This window comes from Ictalurus punctatus, chromosome 6 (genome assembly GCF_001660625.3).
Source record: "Ictalurus punctatus breed USDA103 chromosome 6, Coco_2.0, whole genome shotgun sequence".
NCBI classification, from domain to species: Eukaryota; Metazoa; Chordata; class Actinopteri; order Siluriformes; family Ictaluridae; genus Ictalurus; species Ictalurus punctatus.
This window is the reverse complement of record NC_030421.2, coordinates 30,940,151-30,966,386: the sequence shown is the minus strand read 5'-3', so window position 1 is coordinate 30,966,386 and position 26,236 is coordinate 30,940,151. Positions and strand designations below refer to the sequence as shown.

Below are 26,236 nucleotides of genomic sequence, written 5' to 3'. Positions count from 1 at the left end.
GGTATCATCTACTCGTCCATCAACCTAAAGACCACTGCTGAGCAGATATTATGTAAATGGTGGAATATTCTCAACCCGGCACTGCGAATGTTTAAAACTTCCCGTAAAGCTCCTGGGCCTGATACTCTTGTACAAGCGGAACACGCACACTAACATTAGTGCTGTGCTGAGAATGTGGTGTCTTATGGGGGTTTTCTGTTGGTCACTTTGATGGATGGATGTGTAACTGGTTTCTACTGAGATGTAGGATACAACTTGCTGTGTTTATATATTTTTGTGTACATCTACAGTATGTATACAATACATGTATTACATAGATTGGGGGAAAAACCTCGCCTGGTGCGGACGTTCCAACTGTAGCCTCAGATCTGATGACTGTGATGTGGTCTTCTGCTGTTGTAGTCCGTCTCCCTCAAGGTGCAGTGTGTTGTGCGTTCTGAGATGCTTTTCAGCTCATCACGGTTGTATCGAGTGCTTATTTGAGTTACCATGGCGTTCCTGTCAGCTTAAACTAGTCTGGCAATTCTCTGACCTCACTCATCTACGAGGCATTTCTGCAGAACTGCTGCTCCCGGGATCTCGTTTTGTTTTGTTTTTCACAGCGTTCTGTGTAAAGTTTAGAGACTGTCATGGATGAAAATCCCAGGAAGTTGAAATGCTCTGAAATGCTCAAACCAGCCCATCTGGCATCAACAACAATGCCTCGGTCAAAGTCACTGACTTGGCATTTTTCCTGCATTCTGATGTTTGATGTGAAAACATGCACAACTCTGACTTTATTTTCCCAATTACTTTCCCAGTGGAATTTCTTATCAGGGCTGCCGATAACCTGAAGGATGCAGCTGTTTGATTGGTGCTGTGGATGTACTGTAGGGGTCGCTGTTCCTGGTAGGTCCAGCACCATTGGTTAACCTGTTTAAAGCATCCTGATTCAATAAATTCCCAGGTTTAGTATGTGCTTCACAACAGGGAAAGTACAAGACAACACAGGCCCTCCAGGAGCCAAACCTTTGGTCTACTGTACAGTGTACATAATGCAGGAAGTTTGTTTATTATTTGTTGACTTTGGAGATCTAATATAAAGTATGGAGCATTGGTTTGAAAGCATTCACATCCTATTAGATTTGCAGGAGCATGTTTATGATGTGCTGTTTAGTTAATTAGCAACTTAGCAGGAAATATGTAGGTAAGCAATAAAGCATAACGTGGCTTGCTACTGTGGGAAAAACTAGCGTTACCGATACCGCTCAAAAGATGATTATTGTTCGGTTATGTCAAGCATGTCTTGACGTGGTTTATTCATCTTATGCCAACAGTAATATTTTATTGAAGAACGATGCTTCATAATTTCGATCCCTTTATAGTGACATTTAATGTAGTGTAATGGCCATTAAAACACGTTTCTTATGCTAAAACAGCTACGGGTGTTCGCACACCAGCCTCTCTTTTTCTCTCCATTGAAGTTAATAAGACAAAACACAGCTCATCGTATTACCAAGAAACCACAAAGCGGACGGTCTTAAGACCGTCCTGTGTCAGAAAACGTAACGTCATGGCGTTATCTCTGACACTGGAGCCTCCTTACAAAAATGCTACATATTCAACAGTGCTGTGGTGTAAAATAATTTGTATATAACTGGTAGTACAGGCTGTTGAGGATTATTTGGAATAGTTTGACTGAAAGGCTGAGGTGTTTGTCTTACATTGCACCTACGTCATTTATCCACTCGTCAGTTTTTATTTATTTTTTTCCTTTCAGAGCAAGCCCGTATGCGGAGTATTTTAAGGGACGAAACTGTGTCCGTGAGTGGAATGATCAGTGCTACACTGTGTGGTCCGGAAACTTTACTTCATTTGTTGTCTAGAGTGTATTGTTGGCTTGAATTCACACCATCTGCCCATTTAAAGCCTCCTCAGTCCAAGTCATTTGATGCACAAAGTCCTCTAGTGCTTGACCAGTACTGGAGGTGTATACTAAATCTGTGCTGCCATTTAATTGTTTACTGCAGGTCAAAGGCTGGTCATCATGTGATGCACTGTCACTTTCTGCAGCTCGATGGCTAAAATGGCAGGATGTCCCATGCGCAGAAAAAAAAAAAGGTTTCCTCGCATGTGGTTGATCGCATTGTTTGTGGCGCTGTCGTGTAAATGCGAGGTTCTCCTTATCGCCTCAGTGCTCAAGGCTAGTATCTGTGAGGTAAACAGCGTGTTGTAATGCTTTCAAATGCTCTAAACATCCTCTAGTAAATGGTTAACTCTTTCCTACTTGTTTTGTTAGGTTTTGAGCACGGGTACAAATATAGTCATTTTCTAGAAGGATGTTTTATCTGAAAGACAGATTTAGTCGCTTCATAGTGGTAATGAATCCATGCATATTTAGGTTTGACACTTTTCTGGATTTTCTGGATTATGCATTACTTTGCACTCATTATGTACTTACAACATAATGCTCATCGGCAGACGTAAACCTTTGCTACTTGGCAGCAATGTCATTGCTCTAATGCTTCCCTAAATAAGCTAACCATGAATATCTAAGTGGAATTTATTGCTCGATAGACCGTTTGTATTCTTGGGGAAGTCATATACTTTTGATTTTCTCGTCTTTTATTTATTTATTTATTAACCTTTAGGGCATTAATAAATAAAAACGACAACACTTGAGTGCAGATCTAACAATATAACTCCAGTGCATATATTTTACTGTATTTACATGTATTAATTTAGCAAAAGTGTATCTGTGATTAATAAGCGATAAGCTTAGCTGTGCAAATAGAGGGTTAAGTGTTTTGCTCAAAAACCCAGCAGTGGCTCTTGGGCAAGTCCTGCAATTTGACCTTCTGTTCACCGGCACAACACTTCAGCTTGTAATGTACCAGCTAAACTTTTTGTGTCTTTTAGGGCAGGGCAATATGTAAATAATAACAATATCATAATACAGGGTGCCCAAGAAGTCAGGAATGAACGGGAGTTAAACTTCATATACATGATTATTATTTATCATAATAGTCGATTATGAAAACCGTAGTCAATGAATCTCATTATCGATTAGTTGGTCTGCACGTGGCATGGGATACATTTACTCATTACGTTACTTCTGTTTCCCGGAAAACACGCATTTAAATACTACAGCTGTGTCCGAAATGACGTACTAGGCACTTACACTATGCACCATGTACTCTACCGTCTAGTGTGTGAATTTCAGAAGGGTAGTGTCATCTCACCTGGAACACTTGCGGTTTTTTAATAACCGGAAGTATAAGCCGTTTCCCAGTCGATCGCACATGATTTCGTACGCACGTAACGTGATGCCGCTAGCTTAAACAGTAAACTGGAGTCGACGCTGGGTTTTCTGCTAATGTCAGCGTTACTGAGGTCATGCTCAACATGACCTCAGTCACCATCAGACATCGGCGTAATCGTCAAGTGACAGCGGGAAAAAAGTTGTGAAGAAGACTGTAACCTGCAAACTTGTAAGCGTAGCATGAAAGCACAACAGTGATGCACCAGCATAAACATATGTTTATATCAAGTATGCTCCTCTGTGCAAGGGCTTGGGGAAACCGGTGGAAGTTGCTTAAAAGATTTATGTAATTCGAGTTTGTCATTCTGTGCTGTATTTGCGTGTTGCAGTGTAAATTGTGTCATTTATTATAACTAAAGTGATCTGTTAGTAACGAGGCCGCATTGCTCCACACTCGCAGTGTCGACGCGGTGATACACGGTGGGAGCACGAGTAATATCTGTAACGTCCAATTAAAACGGTACGATAAATGTGTATATGTGTATATATGAGAGAGAGATTATAGATAGATATATAATATATAGATGTATAGTTGGGTAGTTGGACAAATAGTTGAAAGTAAAAAGTTTTAGTCTGAAGTTTATATGTTTATATGTAACACTCAGTTTGTGCATAATCGCCTGTCTAATTAATTATGAAAATAATTATTAGTCGCAGCCCTACATGTAAGTATTATATATAAAAAAGGAACCGACAGCGGAGTAGTGCAGCGACTAGCATTACCACCTCACTGCCCCAGGGTCCCTGGTTCAATCAAACTCCCTGTGTAGAGTTTCCTCCCACTTCCCAAAACATTCCAGTAGGTGGACTGGCTACATTAAATTGCCACTATACTGCTATACTGTATGTGAAGTGTGTGTGTGTGTGTGTGTGTGTGTGTGTGTGCGCATGGTGCCATGCGATAGACTTCCATATTCCCCCTTAATACTCAAAATCCACCGTGACCCTGACCAAGATTAAACGCTTACTGATCGATTTCATCAGAGTAACTTTTCTGAGACATCAGTACTTCATTAACAGATCAGCAAGCAGCTGATTGGACACGACAATATAAGTTTGCAAAACCAAAATATTTCTTTTTCTCTACCACGTTAAAAAAGGAAACGTATAGGATGTTAAATAAAAGTTTTAGCTGAATACATAGAGATCTGTTATCAAACATAAATATTATAACTATTACATGTTGTTAAATGCATTGATTATATATTATAAAATCTCTCTGATGTATACCGACTGCACAGTGCACCATCTACGACGTGGTCTGTATAAGAGGATCTGCCAAATGAATAAATGTTGAATGTAAACGTGGTCATTTCGGCTAAGCGTGCTATTTTGGCTGGCACGAATCGTGTTGCCTTTGATATAAAAAGCTAGTCTAATGCACCCTTACTAAAAATGTGTGGTAAAACTCGAAAGTATTTCAGAGCAGCTGCTCGCAGTAGAGCATAAGTACAGTGTGTTTTGATGATTGATAGCATTGTGTTTTAAGAGTGGTGACCTGCGGGGAGTCTCACGCTGGTTCAACTCGGTTCTAGGGTGAACAGGATGGCTGACGAACCTCTCAGCTTGTTTTTTTTTTTGCACTAGCACTTGTTTTTCCCACTACCAGGCTCGTTTTCCGTGGAAATGACTCCAAAGTCCTTATTTTCCCGATGGAATTGTGGATGGCCTAAACCTGTATGCTTTTGTGCTTTCTAAATTTTTTTTTAGTGTAGTATTACAAAAGTATTTATGTGGAATATGTGAACACATGGCAAGAAAAAGAGACCAGCTTTGGCCATGATGGCTTTTATTTATATTGTAGAAACTGATACCAATCAGTTAAAAGTTTCAGTCCTTTCACCACTAATTTCTGTTATTTCCTTATGTGTGCTGAAATGAACGCTTGTTTTTTTTTGAACATGTTTCGCTTCCATGAAAATGTCGGGGCCCGTGTACCTCTGCTGCTATGTCAGTATCTAACAGGAAACAGCATGTTTATTAGAACTGCACATACCCAGTAGCACAATTTGACATACTTTCTCTCCAAATAAAAGAGACGGTACATTCATCGCATGGCACATTTATGCCTAAAGTAGTCTTTATCATTCCCTAATGATAAACATATGAGCTACTTTTCATATGCATCGATTTAAAACATTTCTCCTGAAATGCGTTCCACACCGCTTAAATCCGTGACCTGCTACAGATTTCACAGTAGTGTGAGGTTCATTCAGAGAAGTTTACGTGTTTTCCGCAAGTCCCGTTTCCGGTGTATTTTTACACCAGACAGTACAATGGAGCAGAGGTTTCCCTGCTCGAACACCCCAGAGACAACTCATTATGTATTCATCAAGGCCTTCATGAGGTTAAATGGGTGTGTTAGAGCAAGCATAGCACAAACGTTAGCTAGCAGGGTGAAAGATTGTGAACACTTTAGATTATCAAAGAAATAGTAATAAAAAAAAATAAAATGAATACAGGTCAGCCAGAAAATTACATTGTAAATGGGTTGCACTAAAACTGTGGTTAAAATACCGATCTCGAATTAGTTTCTCAATGTAATTTGACTTCAAAACAGCAGCGTTTGCAGAAACGGAGTGCCGCGATTTCCTCCCCCGATTCACTGCGACCAATTAGCACAGAGATTGTACTACATGACCTCACACACTAACCTGAAGTGCCACAAGTCTCCGGAAAGAAAAAGGGGAGAAACGACGTCGGAAAGCTTCGAGCGGATTTTCATTCGACTAAGAAGACCACTTGTAGTGAGACGGAACCAATATTTCTTAAACGAATGGTTATGTATTTAATATTCAATTCCCAGTTACTAAACAAATGACTAGTCAATCTATGAAATGAATGAATGTGATGAGCGAGTTACGGCTGCACGTGCAGCTGCGTTGAAAACCTGCCAGTGACACATGAGTGTGTGTTTATCAGGACTGATTTTCACCCACATGTGGCTTATCGGTCTTCTTCAACAGATGAACAAACATTTACACAGCTAATTGTTTAACCAGGCATTAATATTTCTGGTTTCATTCGAACATTTTCCTTTAACGTTCTAATCGAAATGCAGATGAGCAGTCGTTTGCTTGGAAAAGGTGGCTACCGTAGTTTGTTATAGTAATGTAAGAACTTAATAAATATACATATTGTTTCTTACAGAATTTGTCAAAGACCAAAAAAAAAAAAAAAGACCCATTATTCCCGTCATCATGCAGCCCTATGCACATTTGGTGTCTGATCTGTTCTTCTAGTTTTGCCCTGGAGTTATGAGAGTAATATAGCTAACATGTAGTAGAAACCAGTGTCACATGATAATGATTTTCAGAAATCCCGGCTCCAAAGTATGAACTGCTCAGCTCTTTTGCTTTGCTAGGATTCTGGCAGATGCTAATATGTGCCTGGAAGATGAATAAATGTAATAATAAAATTAGAGAAGCATTTGATGACTGTGATTAGAATTGGACCTCCATCTGTTATTGTTACCCGTCAAGGGACGGTTGAACTTTTTTTACATACAGAAATTTGGCCCCAAAAGTGTTATGCAAGTGTTTTGTTGTAAGAAATGCTGCAGGGAACACCTGGCGTTGCTGGTGTGTAAGTAACCACGCCCTCAGGTCACCGGTAAACAAAAAACATGCCCCTCTGCATTACTGAAGGAAATGAGACACTCTTGCACCGTTTCAAGAATGCATCAAAATACATTGAGGAAATTCTGTCCTCTGTGGTCATGTGATCGTCATTGCCCTGTCTGCTTCTTTTTCCGGACGTCTCGTAAACATATCCCTGTCCCCCAGAGTGTCTTATCTCGGAGCAGCATCGCTCTCAAGCCTGCTTGTCTGTACTTGTTGGCGTGTTCCTAAGAATGTTTGGATATTTAGTATTATTCAGAAATACTGCAGCGCTTTCATAATCCGAACCTAGCAAAAAATCGGGAAACACAGTACTGTGCGTAAGTCTTAGGCAGCCTATATTTTTTTTTTTAGTACAAACTTTTTGTTATAGATTTTCCTTTTGTATTTTATGAGTTTTACGTTATCGAGTCAGTACAAAAACATTTTAGATTTCCAAACATTCATTTTCCACCATATAAAACTGCACCAATTCTACCAGAGACTACTTTTTTTATTTTATTATATATATATATATATATATATATATATATATATATATATATATATATATATATATATATATATAAAGCAAAGGGCCGTCACATCAAATATTACCTTTGTTTCATTTCTTGCTGTTTACTGCTCTTTATAGTATTTTTTTAAATGGAGAAACGTTTCATTTCATTCTTTTTGAAGGCATCTTTGCTCTACGGCATTTCTTTGTACGTGCCTTCTGATTTTCGCACAGTACCGTATATTCTCAGCAGATCTTTATAAACTGCCTACAAGCCATATCGAGCTGAAGCTAAAGTAATATTGTGAAAATGAATAGTGAAAAAGGAACAGTTGCACCATAATGTTAAAGGATTGTTGACAAATCGGCTGTTTGATGGGTGTGTTCTGGAGCACTGAACAATATGAAGATAAAAATATAATGTCGCAATGTATTTTTCTGAGATCTCGTGAGTATCTCAGTATCTTTTTGTTTGTTTGTTTGTTTGTTTGTTTGAAGGTAGCTGATTAGATGTCGAGTTGAGATGTTAAGTTTTATATCTAAAAATGTTTACATTTTACAAATTACAAAAATGTCCTCCTCAGTGGTAAATTATTATTACTTTTTTTTTTAAATATTTTGTTCAAATGAATTAAAAGTATCAACTAAGTTTTTATAATGGCTTTTCTTTGTACTACAGTTTTTTTTTTTTTTTTGCAGTTTGTTAGCAAACATATGCATCATGTATTATGATATTTTTGTCATATCGGCTTTGCCTAGTGTTTAGTAAAACTTTGTTCTGCGTACGTAGATTAGAAGTGCCTGCATGCACACACACACACACATGCGCGCGCGCACACATCCAAAAAACAAACCATTTTCAACTAGAGCAGTGTCGGATAACTTGCGTCATCAGCTCTGGCTTCCACCCTGGGACCACCCTCTCAGCTCTTGATGGAAAACCTACTGTTACATTACGTAACAGTGGGAAAGACACACACTGAAGAATCAGGGCCTTTTTCCCTGGCTGCTAGGACAGAGTAGGCGTCACTCCAGTATTGACCACCTACATCCATCCACCCAGTCATCCAGAACTTTACGGTCCTGCATAACTCTGTCATAATCTCTTTTATGACCTGAGCTGAAAGACTCTCCAGGAGATGTATTGTATTCTCGCTTGTACTTGTGTTGTAACATGGATGATGTGTTGTTGGCTTATGATTACTGAGGCCAAGCTTTCACTGTGACCTCTTAAAACTGTCAAGACATCGTCCAGCTCCATTCCAGCATTGGGTCCAAACACCTGTTCTTCATTTTGTTATTGCATAGATAATGGTGGACTGCCGAAAGACCTGGCCGAGAATAGTCTGTTTCGGACTGACTGTCTCTTCCTCGTTTTAATGGATAGCAAACTGTGCAGACAGTGCCATCTGGGGACCATCACTGACCAGATATCTTGTTTGTCAATGTCCCCCCCCCCCCCCCCCCCCCTTAGTTATCCGTAACTGATTTTATCAAATTTCTTGCTAGCTAAGTGTTCCTCACAGATGTTTTACGTACGAAGCCCAGCTAAAAGGGGTTTAAGACTAAACGCTAGATTAAAGAGAAGAGAGAAGAGCCGATATTATGAAGGTTACCATTTGACGTCATTTTAAAAAGGTTTTAGGTTTAGAGCATTTAAACGCTAAGTGTAAACGACTCAAGAATCCAGAAAGTGCTCAAAATGGCAGTAGATTAAGACCATACTTTCAGTTGAATTTGGGGGAACCACTTGAAGCGTTCGTGGTGTCGAACGATTTCAGTCGCTCCTGTTTGTTCTGTTCATTGCGAACAGCTGAAAGTCTGTACATTTTGACAATAAACCTGATTTGCGATGGGGGTCGAATAATTTTGATCGCCACTGTATGTAGCAGTAAATGACTTGCTGTCATTACAAGATTCACAGTTTTCTGATTAATGGCGTAATCATATTTACCGCATTATACAGTTGGATCACCTCAGAGCGTAACCATTTGGTTGTTTTTCTCCAATATTAGCTAGCTAGGACTTTTGTGGGATGGTGGTGATCCTTTAGTTATTAATTCATGTCAGGTGCCTCCAGATATATCGCAGTCATTTTGCCCGGTCTGGAAACGGGCAATAACGGATATTTTTGGAAAATGAAAACATTCGCAGTTATGAATGAGTCGCTGGTTTACAACCTAGCAGTGAAAGGTTCTCTTCAAAATCATGTTTTTTTTTATTATTCTACAAGGATTGTAGGTAAGCATTTTTTTTTTTATCTAAGAAACTAAATCTATTTAAGAACATATAGGTAGTAAGTATAACTCTAGACCTGTTAAGTTAGATCAAAGTTAAGAAGTTTACCTGTAATCAGTAGTCATTTGTTTTTGACAGCTAACCGTAGCCATTTTACAGGCTACAAATACAGTCTGGCTAAATTAGCTTTGCCTAGCCTGATATTTATAAAGGAAACCCACCGATTTGAGCCATGTTCATATCTTCGTGTTACATGTTTGACTCATGTAGAGGAGGCTGTACTGCATTACCCAAACATCTTGTAACCTTTAGCAAAATTTGTGATTATCCGCATGCCTGTCAACAAAAATAAATGATACTGTGTGCAGCTGCGCTCACTGACTCTGTGGGTTTTTTTTTTTTTGTGGGATTTGAGTGTGTGCTTGGCATTGTGGGTAATTTGGACTGTTTGCAGCCTTGTCTACTCTGTACCTGCCTCATTGTGTGAAATGTGATACGGCGGAGGCTGCACACACACAGCCGGCACTTACTTCACTTCCTGTTCCTATTTTGGTTTGGCAGGGCCTCGCTGCACAGCACAGGATTATGGGCCGGCAAAATGGCTGCATTCCAGCGGCAGGGTCTGTAAGAGGGAGAGAGATAGTGAGAAAGAGGAGCTTTAGTGGGGCCTCCAGAGGGATTCTTTTGCACATAGAGTTCCAGTTGAGCTGCAAAACTCTATTTAGGACATGCTCTCATTGTCTTGAACTTCTTTTCTGGCCTTTGTGCTGTCATGGAATGAATCGATCCGTCCTTATTCAGAAGGGTTTCGGGTTGTTGTGTAGTGTTTCTACTACTATTAGCTATTGTAGTAAGTACTAAAACAACAAATGTATTGTATATGTTAGTTTTATTATCGTTAATAGTTTGACTGTTAACTTTTAACATACATTTGATAGTTTTCGTTTGATAATTGTAAAAGAGGTACTGATGATAAATTTCTAAATTACCGGTTGGCCGTTCAAACAATTAAGTAAAAATGCCCTTTGGATTTTTTTTTCTTCTTCTTCTGAAAACTAGAATTAGTTTTAAATATCATTAAATTAGTGTTTTTGGTCAATTTAGCCCAAACTGTGGTTTATAAAATGTATGCCTTTTTATAAAGCCTACATTTTATTCCTAATAATAATAATAATAATAATAATAATAATTTGTGACCACACTTGTACATTGCTCTGTGTGTAAAAGATTAAAGATATAGCTATTTAAGATAAAACCCACCGTTGAAGCAATCATTAATGAATTAAATATAAATCTCTGAAAATTACTACTTACGAAACAATATTTAATCGGACAAAAATAAAATGAACCTTATTTTGTTCGTTTTTTATTTTTTTTATCACAAGACCATGGTTGAAGGTATTTAGACTATGCGATATGCCTGCAAGCCTTGCTTAAAATGTTGTGGTAATGCAGCTGAACCTGCCACCCCTCTTACCCCGAGCCGCTGTTGTGGAACAAGTCGTTAGATTGTAAAAGGGGATCACATATCACAGTCATTAGATCAGATGTTCAGTGGTCTTTAACCGCAATGAATTAGCAGTAGAGAGACTTTTAAAAATGTTTCGGATCGGATACCTTTAACTACGTACCGTATACAGTTTACACTGAGACAGACGGACCTTCATTTTCTTTCATCATCATTCAGAACACTGTCTAACATTGAGGACCACAGCATCACACACATCGACAAGAGACTGCAAAATGTCTATAAAGCTCAGTGTGTTTTGAATTCAGTTCATGCATATTGAATTGTTTTATGTCTTTATTTATTTATTTATTTATTTATTTATTTACGGACATGTCCAGCCTGGCTTAATCATGTTGGTAAAATCAGTTTTGTTGAGTATATTTGCACAAGATAAACATTTGGCTAGGCCGGGTCAGACACACAAGAAAGTTTTGTTTTGCGTCTCCGTTTATGGGCTGAACAGAGTGCACTATATATATATGGAGAGTGCCATCATTGACTACTGTCAGCAGCTGCCTGTCTTTTGCTATTTAAAGCTCTGATCTGTAACATCAGAAGAGTCAACACAGAGAAGAGCATGATGTTTCGTCTCAGGTCTCTTCCTTCAGTCATGTCTTACCGTTACTGTCCATTCATGGTGGCTAGGATTCCGATCAGCCCTGCCATGTTATCCTACAACCTATAATAAGGCCTGCCAGGTTCTCGGTGGGAGACGTTTGACATGTTCTATGGAGAGACAGTAAAAGAACACACACACTTGGAGATCTCGAGCACTTTTATGGAGACCAAACAAATTGCCCATGCCCCCAAGGAGAGGTTGAATCAGGCCAAGGTTTATTATGTGGATCATGACATAAGTGGTGATGAGAGCTGTTTTATGTTTAAAACAAACAAACAAACAAACAAAAAAAGATATATATATACTGCCTTGTTAATCTGCCATCTTTGTCATGTTGTAGTGATGTGTCATTGTGAATTTTTTGCAAATATTACCCCACTGAACTATCCCCACTCTCTCGTACAGATGAGCCTAGTTGCGGTTTGACCGGCAGGCTAATCATTCATGCTGACAGGACCTCTTCCATCTTGGTTGCAGTTGACAAGATTTTGTGTTGCCAAAGGCCAGCACTTGTCACCGTTCGCCTGCCTTACATGCTGTTCCTCCAGAGCCAAACATAGGTCGCTAATCAGAAGGATTCCCCGTAATGTCTCACTATTCGCTGAACCCCTGTGTTTATTTGCTCTCGTTGCTGACAAATATCCCGTTCATTAGCAAACAATGCTGAGATATGTGAGAGAATCTTGGCCCGGAATGAGTGACTAAGACGAAATCTGTTGTTATTGTGGGAATGCAGGGAGTGGAGGGAATACCGCATGTGTTCAGGATCCTGTGGGTGTGGCGAACATGTGCTTTCAATTAATGACTGCTGTCTATGGCTTTACCCTTTTTTTAAAACGAATAGCATACAGCACAATTTCAAGGCAACTGTTCACTATTTTGATGAAAAAAAAAAGTATAATGGACTTGAATACTTTCTTAGAAATATCAATCATATCAATATCAAGCACCCAAAAACTGCGCAGAGTCCTGTACAGACCGATGTAGTTTGCTTTTGAACACTATAGCACAGTGGCGTAACCATGGTATGGACATTAGATGGGAGGGTCCACTTAGTTGTCTGTAGCCCAAATGTAGTGTAAAGGAACGAAATGCTGTGCAACTTTCCTCACTTTCACTCGCATTTATAACAGTCCCTCACAACGTGAGGGTTCACAGCGGACTCGGCGGGAGGATCCGCGAGTGAATGTAGCGTTAACGGTCAAAAACTGGAACTGACGTTAGCCTGGCCTACTTCGTGGGTGTGTAAATATCAAAAGGTAATCGACGTTCTTAAGAACAAACCAAGCCATGGTGTGATGCTTCTATGCTAAGCTAGAGTTACCTACTGTTTACGTATCTAGTTACTTACTGTCCGAAAAAAAAGCTCGTATGCTCTGCTGCACTTTTCTACGCTCGGCTGCCGTCTCCATTTCTCGCAGACTGAGCTGCTAAAATACATCAACTTGCGTTGAGTACGGGCGCAACCAAGTGTACAATTGGGGGGGGGGCACTGATTTTCCTTAACAAATGGAAATATATTAAAAAGGAATAGACATAGATAAATAGAATAGACGAAGAAAAGACAGATCCGTTGGCAGGGTTCATTAAAGGGGGACATATAGAAAATATTTGGTACTGTATATTGGGGGGGGGGGTTGGTATCTCCTCAACATTGGAGGAGACACGACCCCCCCCCCCCCCCCCATCAGTGATGTCACTTCACAATGGTGAAAAACGCATTTCTATGAATAAAAGACGTCTGGAAAACGGCGGCGGTCACAGAGTGAGCTGCTGCGGGAAAAGTACACGATGCGGGTCGTCCAAAACTTGAGACTGTTTTATATTAAGCGCTTCAAATTACTTCAAACTCGTAATTGTACTACCGAGGCTTTTCGTGCCAGACACGCGTGTTGTTTAATGTGCTCCGGACATGTTTTCTTCAGCGCAGAAATGACATTTTTTACCTTCTTATCCTTATCCGTGAACGTTAGAAATTCACGCCAGTATTTCCGTTTTGCATAAAGGCTCGTCCTGACGGCGAGCGAGTCTCCGTTAAACTTCACCGAACGAGCGCGAGTCCACGCATACGCGTCAGTCAAACAGCGCGCGATAGAAAGCGCGATATCTCTGACTAAAATAATCATTTTGATCAAATATGTTGTTCAGTGCTATATTCAGCGATGTTTAGAAACAAAAGTAATTGTGCTTTTATGAGTGCAGTAACTGTAATGGGGTTATAACACGTCATTGTATACAAACGTAAGAAGTGTCATACGTTTACAGAATAAAATAACGTTACTGTGTTCAGGTGAGTGAATGTGTGCGTTACCGCAGCACGTTCAACCTCGTCACTAAGTTAACACTTAGTTTGTGCTTTTGTTTTTCTTTTTTTTTTTTTTTTTTACGATTTTTAATATAGAGATTTAACTTCTGCTTTAAAGCTTGCAGACAATCAGTTAATATTTTATGTTAATATTTTTTTTAAATCCTTTGCGCAATGTATAGCATAGCCCGCATAGATACGTTTTAATACCTTCTTCATAGCCTTCAATTCGCACCATGTTTGAAGGACAACATCGGGCAGAATGTGAAATAATGTGAAATTTTTTAAAATACGGAAAATATAAACTGGCCGTTTAATCTGACGATTAATCGAAGAAATAATCGACAGATTAATCGATTATCAAAAATAATCGTTAGTTGCAGCCCTGCTCGAAAGAAATTTTGAATCATGCCGTTAACTTCTGAAGTGTTTATACAAAACGAATCTCATGTAACATGTAAGTAAATACCCATTTCCAGGACAGATGCTGATTATGTGACTTGTTTTTCTTTTTGTCCAGGTGCTCCAGTGCATGTGACGTCAAACTCAAAGAAGCCCCGCAACCGTGGCTTTTTCCACAGCCTCTTCTGCTGCCTATGCCATGATGAATCCGATCAGCTGCCTGTCAATAACAATGCACCGCTCCTGGTGGAAGAGAATGGAACCATCTCAAAAGTAAGGCCTTGTCGGAGATTTCTTAAAGGTTTTAATCAAAAGTGGCTTTCTTGCCTCAGTCTTTGCTCTGAGGCTCTGGGGCATTCTGATCAAGAGAAACCGAAGCCTTGGGGTTTTATTTTTTTTATTATTATTTTTTTTATTACCTGTTTACATCATAATTCTTAATGGCCAGTGATCAAATATCATGACGGTGGTCATGAATCATATTAGAATTGACTAAATGACTGTTGTTTGCATTTCCTAACCAAAGATTAAATCCTATTTACTCTATTTAATCTATGCAAGGTAAACGGGTTAAGTCTGTCTGATTTGTAAAATAGCAGTCGAATGTAACCATATGCTGTTGTGTCTTGGCATAATACAAAGCTGCCCATGACTCAGTTGAACCCCATTCTTGGAAAATAACATGCTAGCTAGCAACTAGTAGCAGATCAGGTGGTCAAGACCCTGCTTGGGTGTCCGTTTCAGATTTATGCCTTACTTCAGCTTTTAATAGTGATTTGATATTCTGGGAGTTATTTGTCACATCTCTGAAGCCCCCCAAAATAAATCTGTAGGTCTCCTGAAGGCGGGTTGAAGCCCAGGCAGGACTTGGAGGTGTCGCTCTGATCCGCCCGTCATGTCAATGTGTGCACTACTGCTGATGTCCCAGGCAGCCTGCAGGCTCAACAAATTTACAAACTCCCACGAGTTTCCTCTGCAGGCAGACGTCGCCAACCCGCTTCTGCCCTCTGGGCTCTGCACACTTTGCAGGGCAAGCGAACCTGTTGCAGAATGTCTGCAGTGTTTTATGGCTTCTGAGCTGTGCAACTTGCGCAAGGACACCAACTAACCTGTGGAGAGCAATATCACCAAATACTTGGAGTCCTCTGCCCCCTTTTTTTAAAAAATTTTTTAAATTTTTTTTTTTTTTTTTTTTTTTTTTTTTTTTTAACGAAGGAGCACACTGAAGCTAATATGCCAGCTGAACTCTGTTTTGATCCTTCAAAAGTCTTACAGCAAGACTGTCCTACAGAGGAGAGCAAGTCTTTGGAAAATGCAACCGAATCGAGCGCGATTTCTGCAGAGCAGAAAATATCTGTTGATTTTACAGTGCACCAGAATGTTTCTGGACTAACGCAGCCTGATGGAGATTATAGCGAAAACGGACAGCTCCTTGGAGAATTAACCGAGCGAGACGAACTGGATTATTCCGAGAGCAGCAGTCTGTCTGATTTCGACTTGGAGCACAGTGAGTCTTTTTCAATAAGCAGTGGTGATGTCCACTCGATTGAAAACAGTGAATGCTCTGAATCTAACATGGAGTCTAACATTAGTGACCAAACTCTAATGGAAGAAGATGAACCGGAGGCGTTCACCTTATTTCAGGCCATGCCTGATCTTTGTATGTATTATGAACAGGTAGATACCGAAATCCAAGAGGTTGATTTATCAGACCTTGAAATGCTTTATGAGCACGGCACTGAATCTGAACAACCTTTAGAAGAGGACAGTAGTGATGAAGGTTCTGAAGAGATCAGCGTTTCAGATTTGTATGAGCAATACGGAGAACCAGATCAAAATGCTGTATTTGAGCTGGATCAAGAACGATGCAGATCCTTTGAACAATGTGAGCTTAACAATCAAAACATGCCCTGTGAATGCCATACCACACATTTTGAATCTTCTGAAATGTGCCAGGCCTCTAAAGAAAGCATGCCAGCTGGACTGTCTGGGTCCCTTGAGCAGCAAGCACCTGCCGGACAACTAGAAAACGCATACGACAGCGAGTTAAGTGCAAAAAACAGTCTAGGATCCCGTACAGACTCATTTGAGAGCTTAGTTCGAAGCCAGCTCTGCAATGACTTTGCTGAACTGACACTGGAGCAGAATCAGAGCTTCGAATATTATACTGAACAAGATTATAGCCAGCTGTCTTTATATGAAATCGAATGTGATAAGATGCTAGGACAGTGCTTAAGTTGTGGAAAATACTTTGAGAAATGTGAAAGTTCTGAACAGCGCGAGTCCTCCGAGCCTGCTCGGAATTCTGAAGACTCGCGAGAAAGCGAATCTTTTGGAAACCCTCCTGAATTGTGCGAGGCCTTTGGAACACCGGGCTCTGAACTCCCTAGAGAAAACCCTCCTATAGAATGCAACACAAATGAGGTCAAAAAGCAGCCAGAGTGTGATATGATGTTTTTTGGATCAATGGAAACCTTCGAGGCTCGTTGGCTCTCACAGTTTCTCGCTGTTGACGGTCACCAAAATAATACCTTTGAAATGCAGGACGTTGAGGACCTTAATGTTGCAGTCAGTGAGCCAAGTAATGAATTGCTCTCCTGTGACAGTAATGCTGAAGCTGAACCTGTAATTGAACCTCTGGATACCTCCAGTGATCAGAGGACACTTTGTGAGGAGTGCGAAATGAGAGGAAACGCGCAGTTGAAATACGACGTGCACTCCCAACTGTTTGAACTTTGTAACGTTAAGGCTGGAACATTTGACCTTGAATATGATGAAAGCAGAGCTGGAGAGTTAGTTGTCAAAGAAGCGTCAATAGACGATTGTAGCGAAGAGGAATATGCCGACTGTATTGATGGCAAAAGCCAAGGCAGTGCTGAAACAGATGAGTCATTTAAAAGTTTTATAGATGAGCCAGAGGAGATCGATCCTATACAAACTGATGATGGCGAACCTATATGTGATCTCCCTGAGACAGATGAATGTTGTACTAGACACAGACAGGAGTCACACGAGGTCATCGACGGCCTTAGCGATGCCACTGATTCATATACAAACGATGGAGTAGAAGCACATGAAAATACTCAGGAATCCTGCTCTGAACCAGAAACTTTAGGAACAGAAATATATAAAACATACGCAGAGGTACTTTGCTCTGGACTCGGTATAGAAACGGTCCAAAGCCGTACACCCTGCCTTGAACATGCAGTGTCCATTGACGAGGAAGATCATGAACCTAAGCTTAATGATGAAGATACCACAGCTCATGGTGTGGAAGACCAGGACCCTGAAGTCTTCTTTAAAGATGAAAAGATTGTTGAATCTCATGGGGAAATGATTGTACTGGACCCCTCTGAGAGTGAAAGTGATGAACTTCCCACTGTGGATGAAAGCATTTACAAGAGCGATACCTCGGATCCCTGTCCCGTTCAGAGCGCAGGTCATGGACGGGAAATATCTACCCTTGGAATGTATGCAGAGGATGACCGCATTATAGAAAGTGAGGTCTTTGAAAAGGTCACTGAGGTTTTCAGACCAGTAGAAAAGGAAGTTAAACACGACCTCGTTTTGGAGAGCGGACCGGATGAAAGTGAAAATGCAAATAAAAATGAAGCGTGCTGGTCTAACTTGACTGATGATACCCAAATAAATGAAGAAGATGAGTTGGAAGTTGAAACAGAGGGAGATCATGGACCTTGCTTTTACGAGATAGAGACCTGTGAAGATGTAGACACATCTGTATTTGTCTCTGAAGAGGTAGCTGATGTTGACGAATGCACCGAAGTCGTATCGGCCGTTGAACAATGCAAGGAGTTAAATGCAAGTGAAGATCCCCAGAATGGCGCCCATGACTTACTGCTTGTGCAAAATGCCGTCGAACTGCAATCAGACAAAGATCCCGTCAAAGATCCAGAGCCTCCAGGGTGTTGTAATCTATCGTTCGAGCTAACCGATACAACCGAGCAAAAGGACGATTTTCCACCTCAGAGTAAGTGTAGCGAAACACTGGACGGAATAATACATCAAGTTGCGCGAAGCAAACCGACCGAGCTCGGTGAGCCAGACGACTTTTTTAACCTAGCCGGTGAAAACGCAACCTCCGATCAGATCGAAGCTTCCGAGGACACGGAGGCATCTGACGACGAGGACTACGCCGAGTCCTGCGATTGTGAATTCTGTGTGCAGTCTATAGAGCAGGTACAGTGCTTGAGAGTCCCGTGCGCTACTGTAAACGAGGTCGCGCGTGCTGAGCGCAACAATGTCTGCGGCCTTCTTTAGAACTTCGAAGCATGATCTGTCGTTTTCGGTGTTGTAAATGCATGGGTTTCGCAGGGGAGTGGTATGACGAAAGCGTGTGTCCGGCTTGCGCCTGTGGTTTCGTTAGATCTGTTCGAAGTGTCAAACAGCACGAGAATTTTAAATGCGTGACGAGCTTATAAGATGTGTAGTGAGCACGATGTCAACAAAAATGAAAGATGGTACGAAGCAGCGAAAATGAAAGAAGCCCCCGTGTTAGGGTTCGTATTCCATGCCGTGTGGCTTGTTATTTAAGTCTGGAGCTTTGAAAGATTTGATTTAGTGGCCCCTTCTCGGAACACTAATGAACTCTGAGATTTTTTCGAGTGACTGTTTGGAGCTGGGTTTTCTGTATGCATGTATGTCATATCCTCCTTTAGAAAGTGCGAGTGTTTCGGTCATAAGCCCTATGTGCCTTTTGGTGCTTCTTGATCGAGAATCAGCTGGCGTTCAGAAGTGTAATCACACCCCGGTAGCATACAGTCACACGATCTTGTTTGAAGAATGAAACCAGTCAAAGAGCTTCCTTATGCTGCCTTATGGTCAATCGCTTCCATAACCTGGCTTATTCACCCATAACACCGGATATCTTTGTCCTGTTTATCGCTCAGATCAGCTGTATTTCGTCTACAAAATACAATGTTCACCTAACACTTAACTCTCGAATGTTCAACATAACTGCTGTTTAACCATTTCAACCTGATTTCTATTATTTGCTTGATTTCACGCTTTGAATGCTTAAAAAAAAAAAAAAAAAAAAAAGTGTATAATTGGTTTATTCGATAGTGGGTTGTCTAATAAAACTATTCATTTACTTCAACTATCTGTTCACAGGTGCCAGCCAAGCCACTTCTTCCCCAGATAAAGTCTAAAGACGTAGGAAAGATTTGCGTAGTGATCGATCTGGATGAGACGCTAGTGCACAGTTCATTTAAGGTAAATTGAATGCGATTTGCCTCTAGCCGCTTCATCACCGTTAGCACACGAGCGCAAGTCAGTATGACGCCCTCACGGCACGCTCGAGCGAGCATGTGTGTACGGCGGTTACGGGATCCGACGCGGTGTCGGATATCTCTACGTCAACATTTATCAAACTTCACTCTGTCATCAAGGAGTTTCATAAGATTGCTAATGGATACGTCTGTACAAATAGGATTTCATCTGCCGTTGGAAAATATGTGTAAGGAAAGTGTTCACACGTCAAGCAACACAACAACTTCCTCAAATGTAGCATGTTGAGTTTGACGGCCCGGGACACCGCAGGACGCACATATCGAAAATCACTAAGGTCCCAAGGGTACACGTGGTTCTGGTCAAGTAACATCACATGTTCATTTCCATGCCACTCATTTACTGGGAGAGTGCGATAATGTAAACCAATGAAGGTCAAAGTGTTATTTGAGCTGTCTTAAATCTTTAAAGTATTACGAATCATCTTATTAAAAAATAATTGGAATTGGATTTATTATTATCTTGTTAGTATGATGTTTGCTATTTAGTCTAATGCACAAATAGCTGTATGCTCCAGAACCGATTTTAGGATTATTTTTTTTAAATTATTATTCGCTTATAATTAACTATTGTCTTCATCTGCTCCGTATTAAAACGATTGGTAGCGCCAGCTACATTACTCCGATAACGATGCATCAATAGACGTACGTGTTCTCTAAAACCTGGCTAAATAACGAAGGCTTTTAGCTCCCACGGCGCTAAATCATACGTACGTTTATTATTGCATTCTATCTAGGTTGTTTTTTTGTTTTTTTTTTATTCCTGTGTATTCCTTTCTTTTCATTTCCTAATCTTCACTTGGTTCTATTTTGTATAATATATCTTGTCAATAAAGTTTTAAGTGAGGGAGATCCAGAAAACCTTGTTTTTTTTGTTTTGTTTTTTTTTTTGTTCCTGCTGAGTTAAGTTGCATTACATCAGCGAGCAGGTATGCGAGGCTTTAATGAAAAACAGGGTGAAGTATTCTTTTCCATGGTGAGGTGTTAACCATGACACTGTAGAATTGTGTCACTGGTGACAGTTAGGTGTGTTAGCAATGCCACTTCCTTTTCTTTAGGTCTCACTATTACCTCTGTACGAGTATGTTTGTTTTGCAGTGCAGTCTTGAACTGATATTTATCTCGTTGCTCGTCGAATTGTGGTCTGGCTGTGCAAATGTTTTTTTTTGGTTTGTTTTTTTTTTTACATTTGCTGTTATGATTGCCTAGCTAAATCTTACTTCACAGTCTATGAATGTAATACTCCATTAGTACATACTCCTGATTAACTAAACTATTTAAGATGTTTTAAAAGGCTTTGTACATCTCGGCGGTTATGAGGTTGTAGGGTACGTTTTTCAGAATGACTCACTCACGTGCAGCCGAATATAAAATACACACACACACACGGCACAATAGCACGGTACAGCCATGGTACGCTGCAGATAAATGGTGCATTTCATTAAGATGTGCACAAATTGCTTACGAGTAAATCGTCAATCTTACTATAGTTTATAAAGGGCATGAAAAAATACTTGCCCGATCTAAAACAATTTTCAATTAGTGATTATAAGAAAATAAATATCTGTGTCTGTCAGTCTACTCGATCAAGCTGTCTTCTCTGTTTATTCAGTCTATTTAGTTGGCCGATCTGTCTACCTGTCTTTTTCTCTTATCTTAACTCATATCTTTTTTATTTTTTATTTTTTTTCTGTCTGATCTGTCTATCTCTCTCTTTATTTGCTCCCCGAACTAACTGGGCTGTCTTACGTTTTTGCCTTTAACAGCCGGTGAACAATGCCGATTTTATCATTCCGGTGGAAATCGATGGGGCCGTACACCAGGTGAGAACCTCGAAACATCAGATTTGTGTCAGTTTCACTTTCTGTGCTCTTTCTCATTGAATGTTCCTTTTTGTAAATATCGAATAAAACATCTCTGAATGTATAGTTCCACATAATATCATTCCACTGTTTCCTTTATATCTGTTTTTGTTAGAAAACCTTAGCAAAAGCAAATATCAGGACCATGGAATTGTAAGGTTCTAGTATATAATTCTGTGATTTTAAGATTAAGCTATAAAGTTTAAACCATCAATAAAAGCCAAATTTATACCTTTTTAAAAATACTTTGTCAATATTTTGGTACAAAAATGTCCCACAACTTCAGTGGCATGTAAAATAACCTTTGTTGTTGTTGTTGTTTTGGGAGAAAACTCAGAACCTTAATTCAAAGGTCTCAAATTTATGATGAATATAACGTATCATAAAGATGTCTTCAAGTATCGTAATAAAAATATCATGAATATTATTATTTATTTATTTTTTTAAACCATATCAGTCATCTCTTAGTTAATTCCTATTTGAATAGTGAAGCAAAAACACTATTTCCATTTGGGCAGAAAGAATTTCAATCAAAACTCCAACGTATTGGTGCATTATTATTGTAACATGTATGCATTTTAACATTTTCTTTATTGTATATGTTGAATCTTTGGTTTGTGCAACAACAAAAAACTGGGGTTTCTATTTATTTATTTATTTATTTTTAAATAGCAGCGCTGTTACATCAGGCTACGACCAAATGTGCCTTGTAAAATGTTCATCAATCGTTATGTCATGGAATAAAGCACTTGATAGTCATCTTGAATGGAATTTGATGGAATGTAGGTTGTGTGTAGTAAATCTTAACTACCATCACCTGATGTACAGTACATATATAGGTATAAAGACAACCAGGGAAGGTTAAAATCTCATTATACTTATTCATGATGGTGCTTAGTGCAGCTGCTATATAGATATGAGGCAGGCGATAGAATTAAATGAGAAGATACTAAGCATGCCAGGCAGTGTATATTTCAGGTATCCCAACCACCTGCACTAAGTAATACACTTGTGAATAAGTGCGCAAGTGCCTTTCCCGTGTTAAGCGCATATTCTTCACACATCAGATACAGTATCGCTTTTAATAGCATCATGCAATGCAGTAGTTCAGAACACCTCAGCCATGTGTTTTACTGTGTTATTGTAAGGTTTCACACCAGTGTGCTGCATGACAGCTTCATGGCCTTCTCCGTTGATGGCTGTGAGCAGCGGAGGGTTATTTCTGTGCCCTGACGAAATAGCGCAAGCACGAGTGGCTACACCAGAACCCACCGCACTTTAATCTGTGTCCAGACTCATCCCTGTGCTTCCAGGTCCTGGCAGTGTGACACCCCAGGGCCCCTTTCAAGGACAGAACCAGCCCCACTCTGGAAGACACTTGCCGGCTTTGGCCTGATTCAAGTAATCCAGGATAGGCTTGTGATGTCGGGAAAGCCTATTCAGGATCACTTGGTTCAGGAACAAGTCCATCAGCTTCAAAAATGAATTCGGCCGTCCCCGTTGTAACCATTTTATGAGCAATCATAATTGTCTGGTGGTGCTATAAAGTGGCTCTTGTGCCAGAGTGTTTATTTGCCAATCTGTCATGTGTAATTATTGATTTACATTATATACTCCAGTGACTTGATCCACTGTCAGATTGTTTTATATTCTTTTGGCCAAATGTTTTTTATAATGATTGCTATAAAATTCGGACTTCAGTAAGTTCTGTTTCCCTAATTCGTGTTCATGTTCTGTTTCCCCTGTGATCCCAGGTGTATGTACTGAAGCGACCTCATGTTGATGAGTTTTTAAAGCGGATGGGCGAATTGTTTGAGTGCGTCTTGTTCACTGCAAGCTTAGCCAAGGTAAGGGCTCCATGCTGTAACCCTTGCATATAAGAGCGGGAGTGGACAAATAAATGTATTAGCGAGCCCAGCCAGGCAAGTAATACAGTCATGTGAAAACTTAAGTACACCTCATGGAAATTGTTGTTGTCCCTTTATTTATATATATATATATTTTACTTTATTATTTTATATATACAGTGCCTATTAATAAAGCTGATGCACTCTATCAAATGACAAATAAATATATATATATATATATATATATATATATATATATATAAAATATATTTTGTTGTAATTTTCACAATTGAAATGAACGAAAAACCAGATCAGTCAGATGGAAAAAGAAAGTACGCCCCTACATTTATCACACCTTAAAATCCATAAAATTAGAAACAGGTGTTCAAGATTGGGTGCCAGTGATGAGAACCTGCTTTATTTATAACCCCTCTCATATCTAGTGTCTGGTGTGCCCTTTGTTATTGAGGTGTGTTCTGTCATCATGCCAAGAACTAAAGAGTTCTACAAGGCCTTCAGGAAAAAAAGGTTGTGGATGCCTATGAGTCTGGCAGGGGATTTAAAAAGATCTCCTAATTATTGAAACACACCATTCCACTGTAAGGAAAATCATCTACAAATGGTGCAGATTTCAAACGACTGCCATTTTGTCCAGGACTGGCCGTCCCTGCGAATTCGGTCCAAGAGCAGACCGTCTGATGCAAAAAAAAAAGTCTCCGAGAACACCAAAATTTCATCACAGGATCTGCTAGTGAGCCTTGCAACTGTTGGTGTCAAAGTGCATGCTTCTTCAATCAGGAAGAGATTGCATAAATTTGACCTGCATGGGAAATCGTGCCAGGAAAAAGCCTAAAAAGAACATTGGAGCAAGACTGCAGTCTTCCAGTGAGCATATAGACGAAGACCGGGTCTTTTGGAATAATGCAGTCTGGACAGATGAATCAAAGATAGTTGTTTGGTCACGGTAACAGCAGATATGTTTGGTGGTGACCAAAGACAGCTTTTCAGGAGAAGCACCAACTCTGAAGCATGGGGGTGGAAATGTTATGGTTTGGGGTTGCTTCGCCGCCTCAGGGACTGGGCAGCTTGTATTCATTGATTCAACTATGAATTCTGCATCATATCGCAGAGTGCTTGAAGATAATGTGAGGCCATCAGTCCAAAGCCTTGGGGGGGGGGGTGTTGAAATGGGCGGTACATGCAAGAAAAAGGGTGTACTTAATTTTTCCACAGAAGAATAACACTTTTTTTTTTTTTTATTTATTTATTGAGGAAAATGTTCAAATTATTTCATCTGTGAGTGGCAAAAGTATGTGAACCTTTGCTTCCAGTATCTGGCGTGAACCCCTCGTGCAGCAATAACTGCAACTAAACATTTTCGGTAACCGTAGATCAGTCCTGCAGATTGGCTTGGAGGAATTTTATTCCATTCCTCAGTACAGAACAGCTTCAACAGATGTTGGCGGGTTTCCTCACATGAACTGCTTGCTTCAGGTCCTTCCACAACATTTCTATTGGATTAAAATCAGGACTTTGATTGGCCGTTCCAAAACATTAGCTTTATTCTCCTTTAGCCATTCTTACTTGTGTGCTTGGGCTTGTTGTGTTGCCGCATGACCCACTTTCTCTTGAGATTCAGATCACAGACAGATGTCCAGACATTTTTCTTTAGAATTCGCTGGTATAATTCAGAATTCATTATTCCACCGATGATCTCAAGCCGTCCTGTCCCAGATGCAGCGAAACAGTACGCGCTCTGTCTGGTGGAGTCCAAACGCTTTAGAGATGGTTTTGTAACCTTTCCCAGCCTTACGAGCATCAACGACTCTCTTTCTGAGGTCCTCGTGCCATGGTGCGCTTCCACAAATGGGTTTAATAGATCCCTATTCTTTAAATAAAACAGGACGCTCACTCACACCTGATTGTCATCATATTGATTGAAAACACCAGACTTTAGTTTCCCCTTCAAAATAGCTGCTAATCCTAGAGGTTCACATACTTTTGCCACTCACAGATATGTAATATTGGATCATTTAAATACTCAATAAATACTGATAGTAGTAAGGTTACTGTATTTTTGGATTTTTGAATGTTCTCCCCATGTCCATGTGGGTTTACTCCAGGTACTCCAGTTTATCCTACTGTCTAAAAACGGGCGTTTAGGCAGTTTGTCTACGCTAATTGCGCGTAGGTGTGAAATGAGTGTGTGGATGTGAGTGCGAATGATGCCCTACGAGGAGCTCCTCCAGGGTGAATCGTCCTGCCTTGCTCCCAGTGTTACTCGGATCGGCTCCGGAGCAAGCCTATCCAAGATAAAGTGGGTACTGGAGATGAATGAAGACCTTTTTTTTTTTTTTTTTTTTTTTTTCCCTGGTCGTTGAACTTGCCTGTCTGCCCCTGAACCATATTCTGTGTTTAAAAAGAAATCTTACCGATTTCAAGTTTTTTTTGCTCGTCGTTCTTTGTGCGCAGTACGCAGATCCCGTGTCGGACCTGCTAGATAAGTGGGGTGCCTTCCGCTGCCGTCTCTTTCGAGAATCCTGCGTGTTTCATCGTGGAAACTACGTCAAGGACCTGAGCCGCCTGGGCAGGGACCTCAACAAAGTCATCATCGTGGATAACTCACCAGCATCATACATCTTCCACCCAGACAATGCTGTATGTCTCTGTATATCTATATACAGTATATTCAGCTTTTTTTTTTTTTTTCTTGTGTGCACGTGTACTTAT

General features: G+C 40.1%; 1 protein-coding gene across 2 annotated transcripts in view; it reads left to right on the top strand.

Annotated features, from left to right (window-relative positions):
- Positions 1-26,236, top strand: part of ctdsp1 (CTD (carboxy-terminal domain, RNA polymerase II, polypeptide A) small phosphatase 1) — a 28,756-nt gene that overhangs the window by 2,107 nt on the left and 413 nt on the right. The window contains 5 exon segments of one of the 2 annotated variants that reach the window (NM_001201154.1): positions 14,610-14,764; positions 19,622-19,723; positions 21,564-21,620; positions 23,414-23,506; positions 25,979-26,164. In NM_001201154.1, the coding sequence (NP_001188083.1) occupies positions 14,610-14,764; positions 19,622-19,723; positions 21,564-21,620; positions 23,414-23,506; positions 25,979-26,164 (593 nt within the window). 2 annotated transcript variants of the gene reach the window in all.